Raw genomic sequence first — 22,700 nt, forward strand, 5'->3', positions numbered from 1 at the left:
AAGCTTTCCCTTGTCCTTTTAATAATAACAAACATTTACCGAGCACTTCCATGGTGCCAGGAGCTTAGCTAAAGCACTTTATGTACTTGGCTCACTGAACCCGCTCATCAACTCCACATGGTGGGTGCTATTATTATCCTTTTTTTCCCTAGTGTGAAAACTGAGGCATGGAGAAGCTAAATCACTTGTTTCAAGGTCTTACAAATAGGAACTTATAGAACCAGGATTTGACCTGGGCACCTGAGTTGCTTCTCACTTTTCTCTCTACTAGCTACTCTTCAACTTTTAAATAAAAGTTAAAGTCTAATGCATACTAAAGACAATGTCATTGCGTTCAGTTACCTTCTCCAGCTACTGTCTCTTCATTTCTTAACCTAATGGCCAAAACTTTTGAAAAAGCAGGCATCTCTGTCTACATTGATTCACTTCGATTCATTCTAGGGTTGGCTCCTACCATACAATAAAAGTGCAGTAACTTCTCATTTGTAACCCTTGCAGACCACTCTACTACATTTGCCATGAATTGCCTTCCCTTTCTTCTGATCAGTATTTTCTATTTCCATTTTTGAAATCCTGAAACCAAGGAATCATCTTTGATAACTCTCTTTCCTTTCCACTTGCACCCATTCCCCACAAAATACAACCCATTCCAAGTCCTGTAGATTTATCTCCTTAAGAATTTCTCTAATACATTCACTTTTTCCCAAACTGATCCAAATCTTGCCTGTACTATTTCAGTAGTCTCTTGTCTAATAACAACCCCTACCTCTTTTAATCAATCCACTTCTTTGCAGCCAGAGTGATATTTTCAAAACTAAAACTTGCTCACATCACTTTCCTGATTAAAACCATTTATCGACCTCCAGTTGCTCTTGTGATAAAAACCAAAGTCCTTGTCATGGTGCACAGGGGCTGCTTAGGCGAAAACCTTCTAATTTCTTAAAACTCATCTTGTCTTCTTACTTCTCTTGCTTTCTGTGCTCCAGCCATAGTGATCTTCTAGTTTTTGGAAACTCTGTGCTCTGTCCTGCCAAAGAGACTTTGCACATGCTATTCCCTGCAGTTGGAATGTACTTCTCCCCTTTTCTTCTTTCCACTGAGTGAACTGTTACTCATTTATCAGCTTGCCAAGGTTTCCAAATTTGATAAGATCCTCCTTGTTTATTTGTTCACTTACTTTCTTGGGTCTCTTTGTCTTTCTTCCATAACAGTTATCACACTTTCTAATTATACTTTTACTTTTTGAAACTGATTGATGCCTGTGTCTCTTCCTCTTCCAAATTGTATTATTTTATTTTGTGGTCGTAACAGAGTTTATGAGGAAGAAACAGCAGATAAACTCAGAAATGGAAGGGATTACAGAAGCATCCAATCCAACCCTAGTCTATTTCTCAATTCCTTTCTTTCGCACCTTGCAACAAGTTGTGGAGACCGTGTTTGAGCATTCCCAGTTTTCAAATGGCTTGCTCAGTGACACCTAAGCATTTGGTTTCCCTCACTGAGAGAAAATCCTTTCTTATATTGAGTCAAAATATTTTCCTATACATTAGGGGTAAACTTCATGAAACCAGGTACTACACCAACTTTTAGTGAACCTTATACTCACAACTTATAGTAAACTGCCTGATGCATAGTACAAATTCAATAAGTACACGTAAAATGAAAATACATGATTGAATGAATGAGTGAAAAAAGGTCACCAGCTTGCATTGGCATGCTTTCACATACATTGGCTACTTTCAATAGAAGCATGAAGGTAGCACTGTTTATCTTCATTTTATAGATAAGGAAACTGAGACTTGGAGAGTGTAGTCAGCCATTATCTAAAGCCCCATAAGGCTAGAAAATATAAGAGCCAGGGCTGGAATCCTTTTTCCAGCTGTCCAATGTCTACTTATTTATCACACCACCATCATTTATCTGAGGGTGTCATCAAAGACTGCCCCAGCCACGGCAGTGCTGGGCTTCCAGGAAGAGCGATCTGCAGGCTCCATCCCTCTTGGAGCTTAACCCTGTTCACAGGGAGCTCTTCTTGGGTCATTAGGCAACTTCAGTCAACAGTGATGCTAAGGGCCTGGAGAGAATTCACAAACAACTCAACTCTCTCTCTCTTTCTATTTCTTCCTAATCTAAGAAGAAAAAAAAGTCATTCCAGATGTGTCTCACAATTCTCCAGGCATATGCAGTTGAAAGCAGCATGAGTTTGTACCATTACACAGATGGTCAGTCTGTGCAGTGCCTTCTCTGGGCGACAGACTTACATCATGCCTAGCATCTCTGAGCAAAAGGATTCCAGGCTATAAATTCATATCCTGAGAGGAGAGGAAGACCACAAAGAATGTGGATTCTCGTTGGATCATGTGTTTCTTTTCATTTTTAGCTTCATCTCCAAATTATCCCATTTAGGGGAACACTGTTAAATCCCAGGATCTGCTACCCACTCCAAAATCAACTTAGTTCAGAGAAGCATAACATATACAAAGGTAAAGAGAATATAATAATGAACTGCCATGTACCTATCATCTTCTAGTTTTAGTAGTCATTAATCATGCCAAACCTGTGTTACCTCCTCTCACATCTGCTTCTACAATGACCTGGTAATTTTGAAGTACATCTCAAACATGAGATAATTTCATGTGTAAATGTTAAAGTCCTTATCTCTTAAAGATAAACACTCAAAAGATAACCTTAATACCCTATCCAGGATTCCCAAATGAACAATAATTTCTCTATATTATCAAACATCCCGTTATTGTTCATGTTTACCGAATTGTCTTATATCTTTGGTAGCTGTTTGCTTTTTCAAATCAGAAACGAAGTAAGATCCAAATGTTGTAGTTGTCTGATAAGCGAGTCTCTTCTAACCTATCCGTCTCTCTTTTTATTCCTTGGGATATTTTGTGGATAAAAACTGGGTTGTATGTGCTGCAGAGTTCCCCACAACCAGGATTTTGCTGATTGCATTCCCATGGTATTATTTAATGTCCTCATCTGGCCTTGTATTTCTTGTAACTGTGTAGTTAGTTCTAGAGGCTCAATCAGGCTAGATTTTTTTTTTTTTTTTTTTTTTTTTTTTTTTTTTGGGCAATTCCCCACAGCCAGTATTGAAAAACCTGTAGACAAAGGTGGTCTATTCGAAAAACTTGAGCTTTTTACTCTAGTAGTTGAAAGGTTGTCTTTCATCTGGTCACATCTTTCATCAAGCCCTAGTTATTTCCTTTCTCCTATGTTAGTTACTTGTGGCAATGTTCTTTGAGCCTTAATTCCCTCACGTATGTTTACTAACTAGAGTTTACTAATAACTCCTAATATCTGAGAGTACTGTATTGCATGAGATGGGTATTAACATGTTTAGCTTTGTGCTGGTGCCTAATAAGTGCTGAGTAAAGACAAATTCTTTCTTATCATATTTTTGCTACTTTCTGCTTTTCCTCTTGTTCCTCCTTCTCTACATTTCATTTTTTTTTTTTTTATCACAACAGTGCCTATGAGAAGAAAGAAATAGAAGGGATTATACAGGCATCTAGGCCGATCTTTATGTATTACTTGATTCTTTTCTCCTATATCCCACAAGAGCTTCTTTTTGAATTCTCCTGGAATGGTTTTCTGAGTGACCTACTAAGCATCCTGTTCCACCACTACTAGAACATCCTTCTTTATGTATGTATGTATTTTTTTGAGACCAGGTCTCACTCTGTCACCTGGTCTCAAAAAAATACATACATACATAAAGAAGCTGGAGTGCAGTGGCACAATCATTGCTCGCTGTAGGCTTGATCTCCCTGGCTCAAGCAATCGTCCAACCTCAGCCTCTCAAGTAGCTGGAACTATAGGCACATGCCACCATGCTTGGATAATTTTTGTATTTTTTGTAGAAATGGAGTTTTGCCATGTTTCCCAGGCTTGTCTTGAACTGCTGGGCTCAAGTAATCTGCTAGCCTTGACCTCCAAAAGTGCTGGGATTGCAGGCATGTACTACCATGCCAAGCCCCTTCTTTATATTGAATCAAAGTATTTTTCTATACATTTCTTGTCCTTCTAGTTTCTAATTCTGTTTATTAACGCTGTACTGAGCAGGTTTTAACTATTGATTTACTAGACAGAGCATATATTTTGAAAGCGAGAGATGAGGGTTTATATACTACTTTTGTCTCAAAAAAAATACTGTATGCCTTTTGGGATGTTACTTAAATTCTTTTGTTTTACCATCAGCAAAATGAGATTAATAATATCTACCTTATAGAATTGTTTTGCAAAAGTTCATGTAAGGTGCTTAGCAACACTGCGTTGCACTAGAAAAAGCTCAATAAAAGTTAATCCTCTCTCCAATTCTAAGTGACAGTCTTTCAAGTATTTGAAGATATTTTAGGTCTCAGTTGATTTTTTTTCTTCTCTCCTGGAAATCATTCCCAGTTCCCTCAACAGTTTTTCATCACATGGGTCTGAATCTTGATGTAGACTCTGCCTTAGTCCATTTCTGCTGACAGAATACTTGAAACTGGGCAATTTATAAGGAAGTTTATTTTCTCATGGTTCTGGAGGCTGGGAAGTCCAAGATGAAGGTGCTGGCAGGATTGGTGTCTGGTGAGGGTTGCTCTCTGCTTCCAAGATGGCACCTTAGTACTGCAGGCTTGGGAGGAGAGGAACACTGTGTCCTTACATGGCAGAAAGGACTGAAAGGCAGGGCAAAAGAGCACTCACTTTAACCTTGAGCCCTTTTATAAAGATAATACTCCTATTTATAAGGGTGGAGCCCTCATGACTTAATAACCTCCCGGAGACCACTCCTCTTAATATTGTTGCATTGAGGATTGAGATTCAACATGAATTTTGGGGGAGATATCATGATTTAATCCACAGCCAACTCAGTCTTACCCAGGCCATACTGATTATAGGGCTCTGAAAGAACTCCAGTATGTCTAAGTACATCTTTTGTTTGTTTGTTTGTTTGTTTGTTTGTTTGTTTTGAGATGAAGTCTCACTCTGTTGCCCGGGCTGGAGTGTGCAGTCTCAGCTCACTGCAACCTCCACCTCCCAGGTTCAAATGATTTTCCTGCCTTAGCCTCTCAAGTAGCTGGGAGCTGGGATTACAGGTACCCACCACCACGTCTGGCTAATTTTTGTATTTTTAATAGAGATGGAGTTTCACCATGTTAGCCAGGCTAGTCTCGAACTCCTGACCTCAGGTGATCCACCTGCATCAGCCTCCCAAAGTGCTGGGATTACAGGCATGAGCCACTGCACCCACCAAGTTTAAGTGCATCTTAATGTGTGGTATGTGATTTATGAAGAAAAAAGTTAGAAAGCACAGAGACTATTACTGTTGCCTTAGAGTTAAAGATGGAAATCAAGTATCTTACTTCCAGACTTTTAGACTTCTCCTGGGTCACAGTAGCTTCTATATTTAGTGCCATACACATAGTAGGTATTTAAAACATAACTTTTGAGTAGCTGAAGGAGACAGAAGCTCAGAAGGAGAAATATCAGTATTACATAGCAGTGGGTTATGGAGCTAAGATTTAAACCCATGTTTGTCTGGTTCCATAGCTTGTGTTCTCAGCATGCAAAGAATAGAGCCTTTTTCATTACTGGCTTTTTCCACTACACTTTGGCATGGGCAAGCCTGTTCTATCATCAGATAGGCTTTCTTGGATTCTAGAGTTTCTTCTATCATTTACCACTTCATCTTTCTTTGACAATAAAACTTGTTGCTCCGTTCTCACTTCTTATTTCTTGGCCCCTTGGAAACTGGCTTTTGCTCTACCATCTAATCAAAGTTTTTGTCTCAAAACTCAATAAAAACCATCTATTAGCTCAATTCAAAGCCCTTTTCTTAATGCTATTTCAGAGATCATACATCCACAATCAAAGGAGCTTGAACTTGGCTTCTTCAACTTTAGCTTGCTCAACCTGGATCTTTTTCAGAAATTATTGCTTGTCTTCCAAAAATCAGAGGGAACACCGGGCAACTGAAGCATAACATAGCAGGTGCTTGAGGTAGTGTAGTATATGTTAGTGAAGCTCTTCTCATCCCTCTACAGTGTTTCCCTGGTGATTGTTTCTCATATGTGCAGGTACTCATTTTGAATAGAGCTGGAGATATATAGATATAGATAACATATAGGTATATAGATATTGGTATAAATATAGATAGATTTATTTGCTTATTTTTATGTGTCAGGAGAGCATTAATTACATTCAAGGCAAACAGACTTACCAGTGAGATTTTGATATTTTAGAGGTTTTAGTGAGATATCATAGAGGGAACCATAGTTTTAACAGTCAACCAGATTTACGTTTAAATTTCTTATTTCATGCTTACCTGTTGGATGGCATTGTACATTCAACTTAGCTTACTTGAGCTCCATTTTCTTAGATGTAAGATGGGAGTAATATGAGCACCTACTTTATAGGGTGGCTCTGAATGTTATGTAAGATGACGGATGTAAAGAAAAGGCAGTACATGAATCAGATAGACTTAGGTTTAAACTCCCATTTTGCATGTACTATGGAGATATAATTTAATTACTCATAACCTCAATGGAGGTAATAATAGTATTTAACTGTTAAATAAGACTATGCATGTAAAGCACTTAGCAATAGCTAGTATAATTAAACACTTGATCAATATTAGTTGTAGCTTCTTCTTACTTCCTTTTGTTCTTCTTAGTCTTCCCCCACTTCTCTCTCTTTTTCTCCCACTATCCTCTTCTCTTGCTTCTTATTAAAGCATCCAGCACAGAGTAGGCATATAACAAACAGTAATTGTCTTACCCTTAGAGATCCACTGATTCAAAAATCAAAAGGGCAATCAGTTCACAGAGACAAGGAAAGTTGTACTTCCCCAAAGGCAAAGATAATATCTCTGATAGATTGTTCCAGTGCTGTATTGTTTTTTCAATAGAAAATATTACAAAGAATAAAAATAATTCCGAGTGAGTGTAGATGTGCCCAGAGTCTCATTTGTCTGTAATTAAACTGTTAAAAAATTATTTTGCTTATTAAGTTACTTTCTTTCATCTAGAGAATATCCAAGTTCAGGGCCTAGTCAATATTTGTTTAATTATCAAATATATGTGGATTTTGGTATAGATCTGACATTATTTTAGGCACTTTATACATGATCCTTGTACATTTCTAAATGAGGTAGATCTTAGTGTGTACCCATTTTATACAGGCAGAAAGTAAAGCATAGAGAATTGAAGACAATTCTATCGGTTTGCTTAGTGATAGCACTGGGATTTGAACCCAGGAGTCTGGTTCCAGTGACCATGCTCCTAACCTCAATGTTCTGCCATCCTTCCATCATGTGTAACATCCTTTCCTGGGTTAAATGATCTAGACTTTTCAGAATCTCATTTGCCATGATAGAAATATGACTACATTAAAGCTGATAAGAATCTACCACTTCCAAGCTTCCTCAGCCAAATGTAAAAGGCTCCCTATCAAAGGCCAAGGTAAACTCAGAATGGGTCTAGCTAGACTAAGCATGTCCCCTCCTGTCCTGTGACCTTTATTTTCCTGCCCCCACTCATAGTCCCATAGAAGCCCCACCAGCAGGAGAGGCTTCCTCCCTCAGATGCCTCCTTAGGGACAATGGGCGTACTGGAAAAATGAAATCATCAGTGGCCACAGAAGAGAAATTGTGTAATTCTTTACTTAGGAACTTGCCATTAACTTAAGCTAGCATTTAGAGATGCAAACTCCACAATCTTGGACAAATCCTTCACTTGAAACTTTCCCACCCGCCTCTCATCTCCAGATGTTCTCACCACAGGAAAGAGGAGTTAACTATCTATCAAAGGACAGCAGGCTTAGAAGACAGGTCTTGTCTCTTGGGTGGGACTGGAATCCTCAGCTAAAGGTTTCCCTTAGGAAAAGTATGTGAGTTCCAGCCAGGTTTCCCCTTCCAGGACTGGGCAGTCCAGGAGCAACGCCTTTGTAGGACACAGGCTGAAAAGGGGAACCATCCTCTGAAGAACTTAAATTTGTGTAAGACTAACAAACCCTTGACAGTTCAAGGTCACAGAGCAAGATGCCTTGGGAAGATGACTCATGATTAGATGGATGAGGCTACTGATATGGCTGTGTCTTCTCCCTGGAGTTATAACCAATGTTTCCTATTGCTCATAATTGGTCTGCTATTCATCACTTTCACAATTGCTCTCAGCTCTGTGACAGGCAGGACAAATGATTTGGAGATAGTTTAGAACAGTGTAAGCACAATCTATTGCCCCAATGACTGAGCAGGTCTACTAAGATCACATAGATCACACACTCAAATAGCTCCCTGTCTTCTTTCCTCAGACTTTATTACTCATTCATGCAATAGTCATTCATGCAACAAACTTTTATGGAGTACCTACTTTGGGACATGCCTTGTGTGAGGAATTTCTGATAAAATAAGGCAAACAACTCATAGTCCGGTAGGGAGGATGGACATATAGATAAATAATTTCATAAAATGTGGTAAGTTCACTAAGAGATGTGTTGTCAAAGGTACAGTAAGGGCTTTCAATTCTGCTGGGAAATCAAGGAAGGGTTTTCAAAGAAGGCTGAAGTTGTAGTGGTTCTTAAAGAATGAGTATGATTTGATTAAAGATAGAATAAAGGCGTTATAGGCTGGGGGAACCCATGTACAAAGATACAGTGACATAAAAGTTTCTTGCCTCCCTGGTCCATGACAAAGAGTTCAATGTAGCTGGTATGTAAGACTGGGACAGACTATGGTGGTGGGATATGAAGCTAGAGAGGTTGTTTGACATCACTTTGTGAAGGGCTGTGTGTGCCAGGCTAAGAAAAATGGTTATATTTTTCTTAGTCAAAACTCTTTTTAATTGTTTTATTGTTTTTCTTTTTAGAAATATAGAATAGAAATGAGGTCTCGCTATATTGTCCAGGCTGGTCTCAAATTCCTGGCCTCAAGCAATCCTCTTAAAGTGCTGAGATTATAGGTCTTTTTAAAATTATTATTGATAGATAATAGTTGTACATATTTTGAGGGTACATGTGGTATTTTCTCTCTCTCTTCCTTTCCTTTCCTTTCCTTTCCTTTCTTTTCTTTTCCTTTCCTTTCCTCTCCTTTCTCCTCCTTTCCTCTCCTTTCTTCTCCTTTCCTCTCCTTTCCTCTCCTTTCCTCTCCTTTCCTCTCCTTTCCTCTCCTTTCCTTCCCTTCCTCCTTTCTTTCTTTCTCTCTCTCTCTCTCCTTCCTTCCTTCCTTCCTTCCTTCCTTCCTTCCTTCCTTCCTTCCTTCCTTCCTTCCTTCCTTCGACTCTCCTGCCTCAGCCTCTTGAGTAGCTGGGTCTACAGGTGCATGCAACCACACCCAGCTAGTTTTTGTATTTTCAGTAGAGACGGAGTTTCACTATGTTGGCCAGGATGGTCTCAATCCTTGACCTCATGATCCGCCTACCTCGGCATCCCAAAGTGTTGGGATTACAGGCATGAGACACCGCACCTGGCCTACATGTGATATTTTGATACATGCATACAATGTATAATGATCAAATCAGGGTAACTGGGATATCCATCATCCAAAACATTTATCTTTTTTCCTTTTTTACATTGGGAACATTCTAATTCTTCTCTTCCAGCTATTTTGAATGCATTATTGTTAACTATAGTCATGCTACTGTACTATTGAACAGCAGATCTTATTCATTCTACCTAACCATGTTTTTGTATCTGTTAACCAGCCTCTTTTCATCCTGCTTTCTCTCTTACCCTTCCTATGCTCTGATAACTACCAATCAACCCTCCATCTCCATGAGATCCACTTTTTCAGCTTCCACATATGAATGAAAACAAGTAGTATTTTTCTTTCTGTACCTGGCTTATGTCATATACATAATTATCTCCAGTTCTATTCCTATTGCTGTAAATGACAGAATTTTATTTTTTATGGTTGAATAATGCTCTGTTGTATATATACATCACATTTTCTTTATCCATGCATTTATTGATGGACACTTAAGTTGAGTCCATATCTTGGTTATTGTTAACAGCATTGCAATAAACAGGACACAGGCTAAAAGAGCAGATATCTCTTTAAGATACTGATTTTATTTCCTTTGGATATATACCCAGTGTGAGATTATTGGATCATATAGTAGTTTCATTTTTAAGTTTTACAGGAATTCTCATACTATTTTCTATAGTAGCTATACTAATTTATATTTCCACCAACAGTATATAAGAGTTCCCCTTTCTGACCATTTATGCCCGCATTTGTTACTTTTTGTCTTTTTCATAATAACTATCCAAATTGGAGGGAGATGATATCTCATTGTGGTTTTGATTTGCATTTCCCTGATAATTAGTGAGGTCAAGCATTTTTTTCATATACTTGGCCACTTTTATATTTTTTTTGAGGACTGTCTATTCAGCTCTCTTGCCCATTTTTAAATTGAATTATATGTTTTCTGTTTTGGGGTTTTTTTTTTCTCTTATATATTCTGGATATTAACCCTTTGTCAGAGCCATAACTTGCAAGTATTTTCTCTCATTCTGTGGATTGTCTTTTCACTCAATTGACTGTTTCCTTTGCAGTCAACAAAGGATGATTTTTAATTTGATGTAATCCTATTTGTCTATTTTTGCTTTTATTGCCTGTGCTTTTGAGGTCTTATTCATAAAACTATTGCCCAGACCAACATGAATCTATTTTTTTTATTAAGTCCTTATTTGGTTGTGGCAAATAAGGACTTGGGACTGACCAGGGCAAGGTTAACTGGTCCCCCTCACTCCTCCTAAGAATATGTCATGTGCCACCCGCCTTTAGTATTTAGGAAAAATGACCAGTTTGGAGAAAAGGATTCAGTCTTTAAGTTGAGACCTGTGTTTGAGTCCTAATTCCTCGATTCGTGACATTGATGAAGTCACCTGATCACAGGAGCATCAAACTTTAAAAAATTTCACTTTTTCAAGCGTTGCATGGAATCAATACAACCTAATATACAGGCTGTTTGTGGGGATGAAAGTGACCCGTGGTGGTTAAGCATTTAGGCTTTGGAATTTGAGAAACGTGGGTCTGAGTTACGTAACTTAGGAAAGAAACCCAAACTCTCTGGGGCCTCAGTCTCCTCCTCTATATAGTGACACCAATAGGAGTATCAAATTCATGGTGTTGCTGTATAAATTAAATGAATCCCTGCAGTCCGTTCTCACTGAGCACTGTGTTTGGAATAGAAAAGTGTTCAAAAAATGCTCACTGTTATTTTTAATGCATTAAAACCTAGTACTTCATCTTCTGTGTGAGATGGATGGGAGCTGAAATGACAAGACTAACTGACAAGACGGGACTAACTGACAAGAAAAATTACTCCTTGCCTGAGGATCATATAATCCTATCATCTTGTCTGTGTACGTCTTGAGAAACAGACAGCTGACAGAGCCCTGTGCACAAGCATCTCAGTGGGTTGTATATTTATTTCTCTAATATTTTTTCATTAGTGGAGGTAAGTGTGGCAATAGGGGGGTTTGCCTGGCTCTAAATGTCTTCTTCCTGTCACCCAGATTAAGGAGCTGTTCTGTCGGGCTCTCATCATTCAGAGGAGAATGGTTTGAAAAGTGAAGCTTATCCTGACGGGGGAAATTAGGTGTCGTTTCTGTGATTTATAGAGCCATAGATTGAGCTGCACAATTTCTTATATAGGAAATGGGTCCCTGCCAGTTAGTATTTATTCACTCTATGGGGGGATCTGAGGCCGAAAATAAGAGATGGGTTGAAGAAGGTCAGGGGGCACTGCTTGGGATTTGAAGTTGAGTCCAAAGTAGACCCTCTGCCCTACTGTGTTGTCTGGTTGACCTTGGTCCAGCATCTTCTCTGACCTTTCACTTGCTCATCTGTAAGAATTACTGGAAACAGGCCGGGTGCAGTGGCTCATGCCTGGAATCCCAGCACTTTGGGAGACTGAGGCAGGCGGATCATGAGGTCAGAAGCTTGAGACCATCCTGGCTAACATGGTGAAACCCTGTCTGTACTAAAAATACAAAAGATTAGCCGGACATGGTGGTGGGCGCCTGTAGTCCCAGCTACTCCTGAGGCTGAGGCAGAGACAGGAGAAGGGCGTGAACCCAGGAGGCAGAGTATGCAGCGAGCCAAGATTGTGCCACTGCTCTCCAGCCTGGGCGACAGAGTGAGACTCTGTCTCAAAAAAAAAAAAAAAAAAAAAAAAAAAAAAAAAAATTACTGGGAACAGTAAAAGCTGCTGCCTCCGCAAGTTGTTGGGAGGATAATAGGAGCTAACAGGGAGATGCCCTAGCAGTAGGCACAGAATAAAGAGATGCTTAATAGGTGTCTGTTCTCTTTATCCCACTCCTCTCTTTCTTCAAAAACTGTTAATGGTATGCTTGTCATCTGTGTGACCTCTGCAGAGAGGATGCCAACTGGCAGGAAGTCAAATAGACTTTCTCTAGAGCAGTTTTATGTTCTCAGCTAAAGTGAGCAGAGAATTCCCATATACCCTCTACCCCATATACACATAGCCTCCCGCACTATTAACATCTCCACCAGAGTGGTACATTTGCCACGGTCAATGAACCTGCATTGACACATAATTAGTACCCAAAGTCCATAGTTTATGAGAGGGTTCCCTGTTGAGGTTGTACTTTCTATGGGTTTTTACAGATGTATAATTCCATGTATACACCAGTATAGTATCACACAAAGTATTTTCACTGCCCTGTAAATCCTTTGTGCTCTGCTTATTCATCCTTCACTTCTCCCTAACCTCTGGAAACCATGGATCCTTTTACTGTCTCCATAGTTTAGCCTGCTTACAGTCAATTCTAGTCAGTGTATCTAGGATGGGAAGTTCTAAAAGGGATGGGGAAATTATGACAAGCTTTGAGAAACAGCTAAATCTTAACATAAGTGAGAAAGTGATCGGAAATAGCAATGCTGTGATTTGAATGTCCAACTTGAAGAAACTAACAGGTGACAGTAAGACCCAAGGAGGGGAAGAGACTTACTGAGGTCACACAGTAAATTAGAAAATGTTAGCGTTCTCTTGGATTCTCTTATCTATGTCTCCTTACTCTTTTCATGCTCTGTACTTTTTCTGTGTGATTTCATTCACACTTATGGCTTCTATTACATTGAACTATATGATATTGCTGACATTTGACTTACAAAATTGCAGCTTCATATGATATTTTCATTGGTCCATTCTCATTTGTACAGTGAAAAATCCCAAGATATGCTAAAGGTGGGTGGACTCAGGGGTGTGAATAACATTTTAAATAAATGGATTGTCTTTTATATGGAGACTTGATATTTCAAAGCATAGATTTCCTGGTTTAAGCCAAATGTCCAGAATTCAAAGCCTGGCTCTACCACTTAGCAGCTATGTGACCTTGGAAACAAATGCAGATTGGACATAATGACTACACCTAGCTCACAGGTTGTTGGGAAAAGTTAATGAGTTAATATGTCTAAAGTACTTAGGGTGTTGTGAGGAGTAATACATAAAAAGAACTTAGAACAGTGCCTGGCTTGTAGTAAGTACTCAATAAATAGCATGTAATTATTAATATTCTCTGCTGCAGTGAGAACATTGCTTATGGTTGTAGTGGCTGACAGCATGGGCTTCAGGATTAGATGGCTTGAGTTCAAGTCCTGGTTCTACTACATTTTAGAGGGTGACCTTGAACAGGCTATTTTAACCTTCAGACCTCAGTTTCCTAATCTATAAAATGGGGCTAGGAACAGCAAAACTACTACATAAGGCTATTGACATGATTAAATGATATAATGTATATTAAAGTGCTTACCACCCTCTCAGTAAATGCTGTTGTTATGCTTGCTTTCTACTAAAATGACAGAAGTTGGTGGTTTGAACCCAGGACCAAATGTAGGCAACTTGGTGTAGTGAATGTTTCTCTTCTTTGGGCCTCCTAGTCTGTGCAGAGTTGTAAGGACCAGCTTCATGTCTCAGGACCCTTCTAGATCTGAAATGCCAAGAATCAGTGCCAGTGAATATGCTTGTATGCACTTCAGAGCCCTCTAGCTTCTGGGATATATATGTAGTTTAAGGGTTCTACTTCCCATTGCTTGGCTACTCCCTAGTTTCTCCCTTTTCCAAGCAATTTTTGACATGACTCACCTCACTTGACTTCCTGTTTTGTTTGGGAATAAGAAGATTTAAGTCAAGTAACACTACCTACTTTTCTCCCTTTATGTGTTTTTACCCATGCTACTTAATTATACATTCATTGATTTGCAAAAGAACAACCAATTAATTGCCTTCTCACTGTCAGGACAGATGGGCAGGTCTTGTTTCATTCCTAAGGAGTGGGTCCTCCAGCCCCTGTACCCTATCTCCTATGGCTACCAGGGAAATGGGTAATTGGAATCTTCTGCAGCCATTATGAGGAGATATGCTGATGACGGATGGCAAATGGCCCAGGTAGATCCTATCCAGAGTTCCAGGCTGGGCTAGAAACCTCTATTTCTGCTTTTTTTTTTGCAGACACTGCTATGATAACCTCTTCAATCCTTCCCATGTTCATCAATTCCGTCCTGATCAACTACACAATATGTGTTTCCCTATAAAGCTGGGATGTCAACCACTGTCTCTTCACCTCCCATCTCTTTAGGCCCTAGAAGCTTCTTATTTTATATCTTCAAAAACTTCTAGGCAAAAAAGCTATCAACCCCACTCTCCTCCAAGCTGTGATCACAATTGTCTCCAAAAGGGACTCTGCCTTCATAGTCCACCCCAATCTCCTTTCAATGGCATCAAGGTAATTTAGGCTTTTTATGGTGACCAAAAGAGATTCATTTCTGTCATCTCTTTTGTTAGAAGAACACAATAATATCAAGTGCACAAGTTTAATCCTTGGCAGAACATCCTATTTTATATTTAAAACATATTTAAATATGGTATGTTTATAACGTATTTAAAACATATTTTGGGTGCCCTATGTGTTCACTCTTTTTCTTGAAGGTAGGGACACAGAGATGAATCAAATTTATGACCTTGTCTGGGTGCAGTGACTTATGCCTATAATCCCAGCACTTTGAGAGGCTGAGGCAGGCAGATCCCTTAAGATCAGGATTTTGAGACCAGCCTGGCCAACATGATGAAAACCTGTCTCTACTAAAAAAAAAAAAAAAAAAAAAAAAAAATACAAAAACTAACCAGGCATGGTGGTGCATGCCTGCTGTCCCAGCTACTCAGGAGGCTGAGGCAGGAGAATCTCTTGAACCCAGGAGGCAGAGATTGCAGTGAGCCAATATCATGCCACTGTACTCCAGCCTGGGCAACAGAGGGAGACTGTCTCAAAAAAACAAAAAACACAAATTTATGACCTTACCATGGAGAAGTTCACAGTTTGATAGGCGATAAGGACACACAAATAAGCAAGTTTCAAGCAAATATGAAATTTGTAAAAATTGAATAAGAGGAGAGAGGGACAAAATCTCTCAAGGTGTGACAGGGTCCACACCTCCTTCCTAGAGTTCAGTAAGGAGGAAGAAGTGGGAAAAGGGCACTTCAGACCAAAGGCACAGCATGAGAAAAGGCTTGTGGGTATGAAATAGTGCATGCACTACTGTAAGAAGTTGGCATGGGCTAGATCACAGAGAGGGGTGCAAGGGGGTTGAGATGGGAGGAGAGTCATCAGCTGAAGAACAAAGGAGGTTGAATCAGTGGAGGCTTTAACCAGAAAGTGTGGAACATTCAAAAGGCTCTGAGTGAGAGGATAGAATAAGTTGTGATGTTTTAGAAAGTTGTGAGAGGACATGCTGGAGAAGGCAACATGAGAGTGGGGAGACTAGTTCAAAGGCCATGGCAAGTGCCTATAGAATGGGCAGCACCAGGGAGACAGTGGTGGGGCCAGAGTGGGGAGGGTTTTTTTCTTCCAAGACAGAGTCTTGCCCTGTCACCTAGGCTGGAGTACAGTGGCACAATCTCAGCTCACTGCAATCTCCGCCTCCTGGGTTCAAGCAATTCTTCCTCAGCCTCTCGAGTAGCTGGGATTACAGGCACCCACCACCACGCCTGACTAATTTTTGTGTTTTTAGTAGAGATGGGGTTTCACCATGTTGGCCAGGCTGGTCTCGAACTCCTGACCTCATGATCCACCCACCTCGGCCTTCCAAAGTGCTGGGATTACGGGTGTGAGCCACTGCGCCCAGTCGGGAGGTTGGTTTTGAGAAGCCTTATAAGGTTGACCACCACTTTTTGACTGGAACCACCAAACTGACATGGGAGATACAAGTAATCCTGGGGAGAAGAGGATCACAAACATACACACACATTTTCTTTGCTTTTATCATTTATTTGGTTTGTTTTATTCAGCATTCCACGTGAACTTTTAATTAAACAAACATTGACTGCCTTATGTTAAATGCTAGATACTGTGTTTGGCCCTAAGATGTAGCCAGTTGGTAAAAAGATAATAGATTGTTTTTTTCTCTAGAAAGCCTTTCCCTACCTCATTTGTTGTGGGTTAAGCAGTCATGTGACCAAGTTTGTTAATACTGTGGAGATGAAATCCATTAGGCATTAGTAAGGACTTCAGAGCATCTTTTTGGAGTCATACAGACTAGAACCATCTTAGTATCAAAAATAACTGACTTGGTATTAGCACATGAGAATACTTTTTAGTGTAAAAATTACAGTCACTTGAAGTATAGAATGTGGAATTTAATTCATGGGCTTAGTGACATTCTGTGTAGATGTTTCTAAATATCTTAAGTACAGGGTGTTTACCTAAAGTTTAAGATTCCTAAGACATTGTCATGTTTTAGAGCTAGAAGAGCCCCCTTCCTTCTGTATTCTCATAGCCTTCTGTGTGTATTACTTCATAACATTTGTACTATAGTAATTATAATTGTTTGTGTGTGTATCTTTGCTAATAAATTGCAGATCCTTTGAAATTAGTGACTTGGTCTTGTTAATCCCCTTTCTTACTTTCTGGAAGGCATAAGGTATGTAGTAGGAAGTTCACTGAATGTGTACTGAACTTAAACCTTAGAAAACATATCTTCTATCCCCTCATTTGTAGATAGGGAAATTGAGGTTAAGAATGAGGAATCTTTTATGCAAGTTCAAAAAGGAAAGTAACAAGAGAGTCAGAAATACATCCTAGTTTTTTTTGATTGCTTAATATTTTTGTGGCTGTTTTCTCCTCTTGCCCAGCTTGGTTTCCTAGCTAATTAGCCAGAAGTTGGAAGCATTTACAAGTTGTGGAAATGCAAACCTTCTTCGTTATGAAAACCAATGGCCATGCAAATATAGCCATTAAGTACAGAATGTGTTTCTTAGGTCCCTCCACTTATTCAAAAGCTAGGAGTCAACAATGCCTCCAGTGTAAGGTTTCGTTTTCTCTCACACACACAGAGACACATACGCATGCAGACAACACACGCACACACATAAGCACATGACCCAAGCAGAGCAGCCGAACAGGAAATTTTGGATGAAATATTGGCATTTATTGTTCCTATGTGACCTACTAAGGTCAAGGGTACAAGGATTCAAATGGGCTTTAGTTCAAGTCCCTCCCTGTCCGTCCATGCTTTTCTGTAAGTGGGTATTGAGCATCCATCTCAATGGGTAATTTTGAGCACTCAACGGAGGGATAGAGTAGTTTCATCGTAAAGTTGTTCTATCACCTTGGTCCAGCCAGCTAGCATCTCTGGGTCACTGTATCTGCATCTGTAAAATGGATTAGGTTAGATGATTTACAGAGTCCTGTGAAGTTGGAACATTCTATGATTTTCCTCCCCCGGGATCTAATTGGACTCTGGATGGAGTGTTGCAAGGACGGAAGAGGTGAGGAAAGAGTGATCCTGCATTGACCCAGTGCTGGCTTCTGCAGCCTTACGAGGACTCCCCGTTTGATGCTGGTCTTTTATCAGGGTGTGTTTGTGTTCTAACCAGTATTTGCCTGGCCATTGCACCAGTCCCCATTCTGTTCCTCAGGGTTTTGGGAAAGAGCCAGTGGATGTGGATTCTTACAGGCAGGATTTCTTCCCAAAAAGAAATCCACTGCCTGGATGGTGAAACTTTGTGAAACTTTGTGAAACTCACAAAGTCCAGAGAGATTTTCTGTTTTGTTTTCCACAAGCTCAAGTTCCTATTTATTATAAAAACCAAACACACACACACACACACACACACACACACACACACACACACACACACACACAGTATGCTCTCTCTCTTCCCATTGCTGGGGTCCAGTGCAACCTTCCCATCTGTGTCACTTTCACCCACGGCCCTGGTTTTCACCGTTATGGTAATTAAGCCTTCAGTGCTGGCTGGAGATGTTACAGAATTTTAAGCCATCAGTAGTTAAGCACATTAATTTTACTAAGGGGAAACCTGCAAAGGGAGCGAGAAAAGGTCTAACAGTCAGCATGACCTCATGCAGTCGCATCTGGTTTCTGTTCTCATGTGAGTGCCTCCTTCTGGTGCTGGCTAGAGAAGGGACATTTGTTCTCAGCATAGGTTCTGGCACCTAGTAGGAACAGTTCTCTTACTGTGTGACACACCCCGGCCCGGGCACTTTATATGCAAATCGTTTATGAAATATGCTTACACTAAAAACATGTTGCCTAGAATTTGAATTTAACTGAGCACGCTGTGTTTTAATTTACTGAATCTAGCAACCCTACTTGGGATTAATCCCATGGCTCAGAATTGTTGAACAGAAAAGACCTGCACTTGGGAGTCACAGAAATCTGGGTTGGGATTCTGTTTCCACCATTTACTTGCTGTGTGATCTTGAGAAAATTGCTTGACTGCTCTGATTCCTAGTTTTCTTATATATAAATGAGAATCGTAACATCTGTGTCTCAGGACTATTGTGATTATTACATTTTAATACACTTAAAGTACCATGTACTGTGCCGTTTAGTGTTTCATGAACATTAGCTTTTATTATAATTGTTTTTTATTTCTTTGGGTCATGACACTTAACTCAGGTGAAATTTGATCATTCATTCATTCATCCCTAGGAAATGACATGGATAAGAATGTGTGGCAGGAATAATTGGAGAGTTTTTGTCAACTTCCAGGAGAAATGAGATGGAAGCTTACACAGGAACACTCTTGATAGACACCGTCTACTTCTAGATCTGTGTTCTGGATCACTCAGAAGGGAGACCCCAGACCCACTTTATACAAACATGTTCTACTTGAGTCTTTTAGACAATGCAGAATGAAAAAAGTGATATCTTGGTAATCAAGTGCCCTTAGTGGTGTGCAACTTTTATTTAAAAGCATATCAAAAGTAAAAAATATGAAAGAAATGAAAAATAAGGCCATCATACAGAGCAGGCAAAGCACAAAGGAATAAGAGATCAACATTCTCTGAAAGTCTTACGTTTTAAAGACAGCTGTCATTCATTCAGAATCTGCAGTGCGTTGAAATGTCAGTGTTAGCATCAAGCACACGCTGAAGTTATCTTCCACATCAGAGCCCAAGGGAGGGGAACAAAGTAGAAGGTAAAACTTGAGTCCTGTCCTGTGCTAAACTGAAAAAGTGCCTTCCAAGTTCTTTACTGCCAAATATTAACGATCTATTTTTCAATGTGCATTCATGTATTTACTAACTGTTGACTGAACAACTGTGCTAGGTCCCACAAGAATATTCATGTGACTAAGGCCTGGCCCTTGCCCTTGGTGGGACCAGTGTTTATTGGTGAGACAGGCAAGGAAATGTGTTGGTAGGTATGGTCTAGTGTGTTACGGTATCCAGAAGAGGAGCATGGTTCTAGACTTAAGAAAGTTATGGTGGGCTTCCCAGAGAAAAGAATGTTTCCTATTTGAGACCAAAAGAGTAAACTGGAGTGCAGAGAGGGCAATATTCCAGGCATAGAATGGAGTGTGTGTGTGTGTGTGTGTGTGTGTGTGTGTGTGTGTGTGTGTGCGCGCGCGCGCGCGCGCGCATGTGTATGTGTTTTAAAAAGACTATGAAGCACGTTCAAATTAAATAGAACATTGATTATCATTTAGAGCAAAGGTCAGCAAACTGTGGCCCTCAGACCTAATCTAGCCTACTACTTGTCTTTGTAAATAAAGTTTTATAGGAATACAACCATGCCAATTCATGTAAAGTATCATCTATGCCACTTTCATGCTACAAAGGCAGTGTTAAGTAATTGTGGAAGAGTCTACCTTGTCCTGAAGCCAGAAATGCTTACTCTCTGGCCCTTTACAGAAACTCTTTTCTGGCTCCTGATTTAGAGCACATTTTACATAAACAGGAATTCACTGTTGGTGGAAATGATGTGGGTGCACGAGAACGGATGATACTGTGCAAAGAAGGTCAGGAGAGTGGTGAGAGATGAAAAGGTGGCCAGGGGTGAGAACAAGGCATTTAGATTTTTATCCTGAAGACTGTGGGAAACCTTTGAAGGTTTTTAAGCAGGGCAATGAGATGGTCAGACTTCTATAAAAGGCAGTGCAGCAAGGTGTTTAATAAGAGGGCAGGCTTTGGAGGCAGATTACCTTGGATTGGATCCTAGCTCTGTCACTTACTATCGTAAACCTCAGTCAAGTTATTTACTTTCTGTGTGCTTCAGTTTTCCAATTTGTAAAATGGGAAATTATAATAATAGTATCTATTGTATGAGGTTGTTGTGAAGATTAAGTAAGTTAACACAGGTGGAGTGCCGAGCCCAGGGGACACTATCAATGGATATAGTTTTTATTGTTTCTCAATGATCCTTCTGGCTCCTGGGGAGGGGATGGCCCAGGATGGGAGAACCTGATAGTAGAGTGCAAGGGATTTAGGGAATAGGTGGGGTCTTGTGCTTAAAGGGGCTGCTCTAAAGCCCTCGATGGCTGACATCATGGCCATCAGCACGTTTTCTCTTGATCTCTCCCCTATTGTCTTCATTGTCTACTCTGTCCTCCTTTTTTTCCAGGCCTTCAAGAGTGCACTGATGAGTTCTTACTGGTGCTCAGGGAAAGGAGATGTGATCGATGACTGGTGCAGGTGTGACCTCAGCGCCTTTGATGCCAGTGGGCTCCCCAACTGCAGCCCCCTTCCGCAGCCGGTGTACGTATGTATGGCCCCTTTTCCTTTGGCCGTCCCTTTTCATGGACTCACACTCCTGTCCTGCCGGCCCATGCCATGACTTGCTTTTGCTCCCAAGGTGCCTAACAAGATCCCCAAAGACCCTGGAGGCTACCTCCTTTTTTAGGAAAGAAGGGAGCTTTGGCAGAACAGAATTGTGGCACAGGAGCGGACACTGATACTGCAGTGTGTGCTTGTTTTAAATGATGCCACTCAGTTCATCATTTCTTCCTTCAGGCAACCATTCAGCAAAAGCTTGTAGGCAGCCGACTACTTTGTCAGGTCTTGTGTTAGATAATGGGGCTACTGAGGTTAAAAAACAACAAAACAAAACTGGAGAACCTCTTCTGCGAAACAAGATCGGCACAGTCCATGTACTTAGGGAACGGACAATTTAACGGAGGAGATAGATGCCAAAACAAAAACAGGAAAATACAATTTAAAAGTTTAAATAAGGGCTCAGCACCATGGCTCATGCCTGTAATCCCAGCACTTTAGGAAGCTGAGGTGGGAGGATCTCTTGAGGCCAGGAGTTGAGACCAGCTTGGGCAACATAGTGAGACCTCGTCTCTACAAAAAAAAAAAAAAAAAAAAAATAGCCCGTGTGGTGGCACATGCCTGTAGTCCCAGTGACTATGGAGGCTGAGGTGGGAGGGTCACTTGAGGCCAGGAATTCAAGGCTGCAGTGATCCAAGTTTTCACTACTGCACTCCAGCCCGAGTGAAAGAGTGAGACCCTGTCTCAACAGCAAAATCATTTTAATAAGAAAAATATGAAAAATAAACAAAGACATGCTATTAGGGGGAATAATGGGGAGATGTTTTAGTTGGAAGAGAGAGGGAATAGTCCGGGAAAGCTCTCTGAAGAGACCTAAATTAGGGTAGACACCAGCCAGGCAACAAGTGATGAGACTCATGTCTCAGGCAGAAGGAACACCATATGTGAAGGGCCAGACACTGGAAATTCACCATCTGAGGAAGTAAAGGAAGGTCATTGTGGTTGCAGGCATGTGATGAAGAGGGAGAAGTGGTGTGAGAAGCATAAGAGAGGGGCAGGAACCAATACTGGAAAATAAAGTCCCATAATCGACCTCTGTGGGTGAGAAGAATCACGTTATGAGATGGTCTTTGAAGAGACAGTGTGGTATTGTTGAAAAAAGGAATCTGGGATAAGGATAAGCAAAGTCACCATCATGGTCCTGTCCTCAGCTTGTTGTGTGACCTTGTGCAAACTGTTTCCTTTTTTTGAGCCTTTCCCCATTTTGTGAAATGAGGGAATTAAACTTCATCGTCTCTAAGGACCATTCTAGTTCTAACCTTTCATCATTCTATTTTTTTTTCTTGCTTTGCAAAAAGATTTACTCCAGGAGTTTTACTCCTTTCAATAGTGTATTTACTTAAGGATATTAAAAAGTTAGCTAATACATTGTGGGTATTAAAGAGAATGGCAGAAAAGTGGAAAGTTCCTTTGTTTGAAGGCACTGCCAATTTAATTGAAAGTGAAGCATCATTGAGAATACAGTATAAATATATGGACAACTGATAAACTGACATTGAGCACATATCGTGTGCATGGATTAATTTATGAAATTCTACATTGCTCTTGAAAGGTGGCTCCTTGTCTTCCCATTTTATGGATGAGAAACAGAGGCCATGAGAGGGGAA

At 40.2% G+C, this 22,700-nt stretch overlaps 1 protein-coding gene across 11 annotated transcripts in view; it reads left to right on the top strand.

The window, feature by feature from the left end:
* ASTN2 (astrotactin 2) overlaps positions 1-22,700 on the top strand; it is a 986,627-nt gene that overhangs the window by 777,352 nt on the left and 186,575 nt on the right. For all 11 annotated transcript variants that reach the window (XM_045372567.2, XM_015436667.3, XM_015436666.3 and 8 more), the window contains one exon: positions 20,885-21,018. In XM_045372567.2, coding sequence (XP_045228502.2) covers positions 20,885-21,018 — 134 coding nt within the window. The remainder of the gene's footprint in view (positions 1-20,884; positions 21,019-22,700) is intronic.

The sequence above is a fragment of the Macaca fascicularis genome, chromosome 15 (genome assembly GCF_037993035.2).
Source record: "Macaca fascicularis isolate 582-1 chromosome 15, T2T-MFA8v1.1".
NCBI classification, from domain to species: Eukaryota; Metazoa; Chordata; class Mammalia; order Primates; family Cercopithecidae; genus Macaca; species Macaca fascicularis.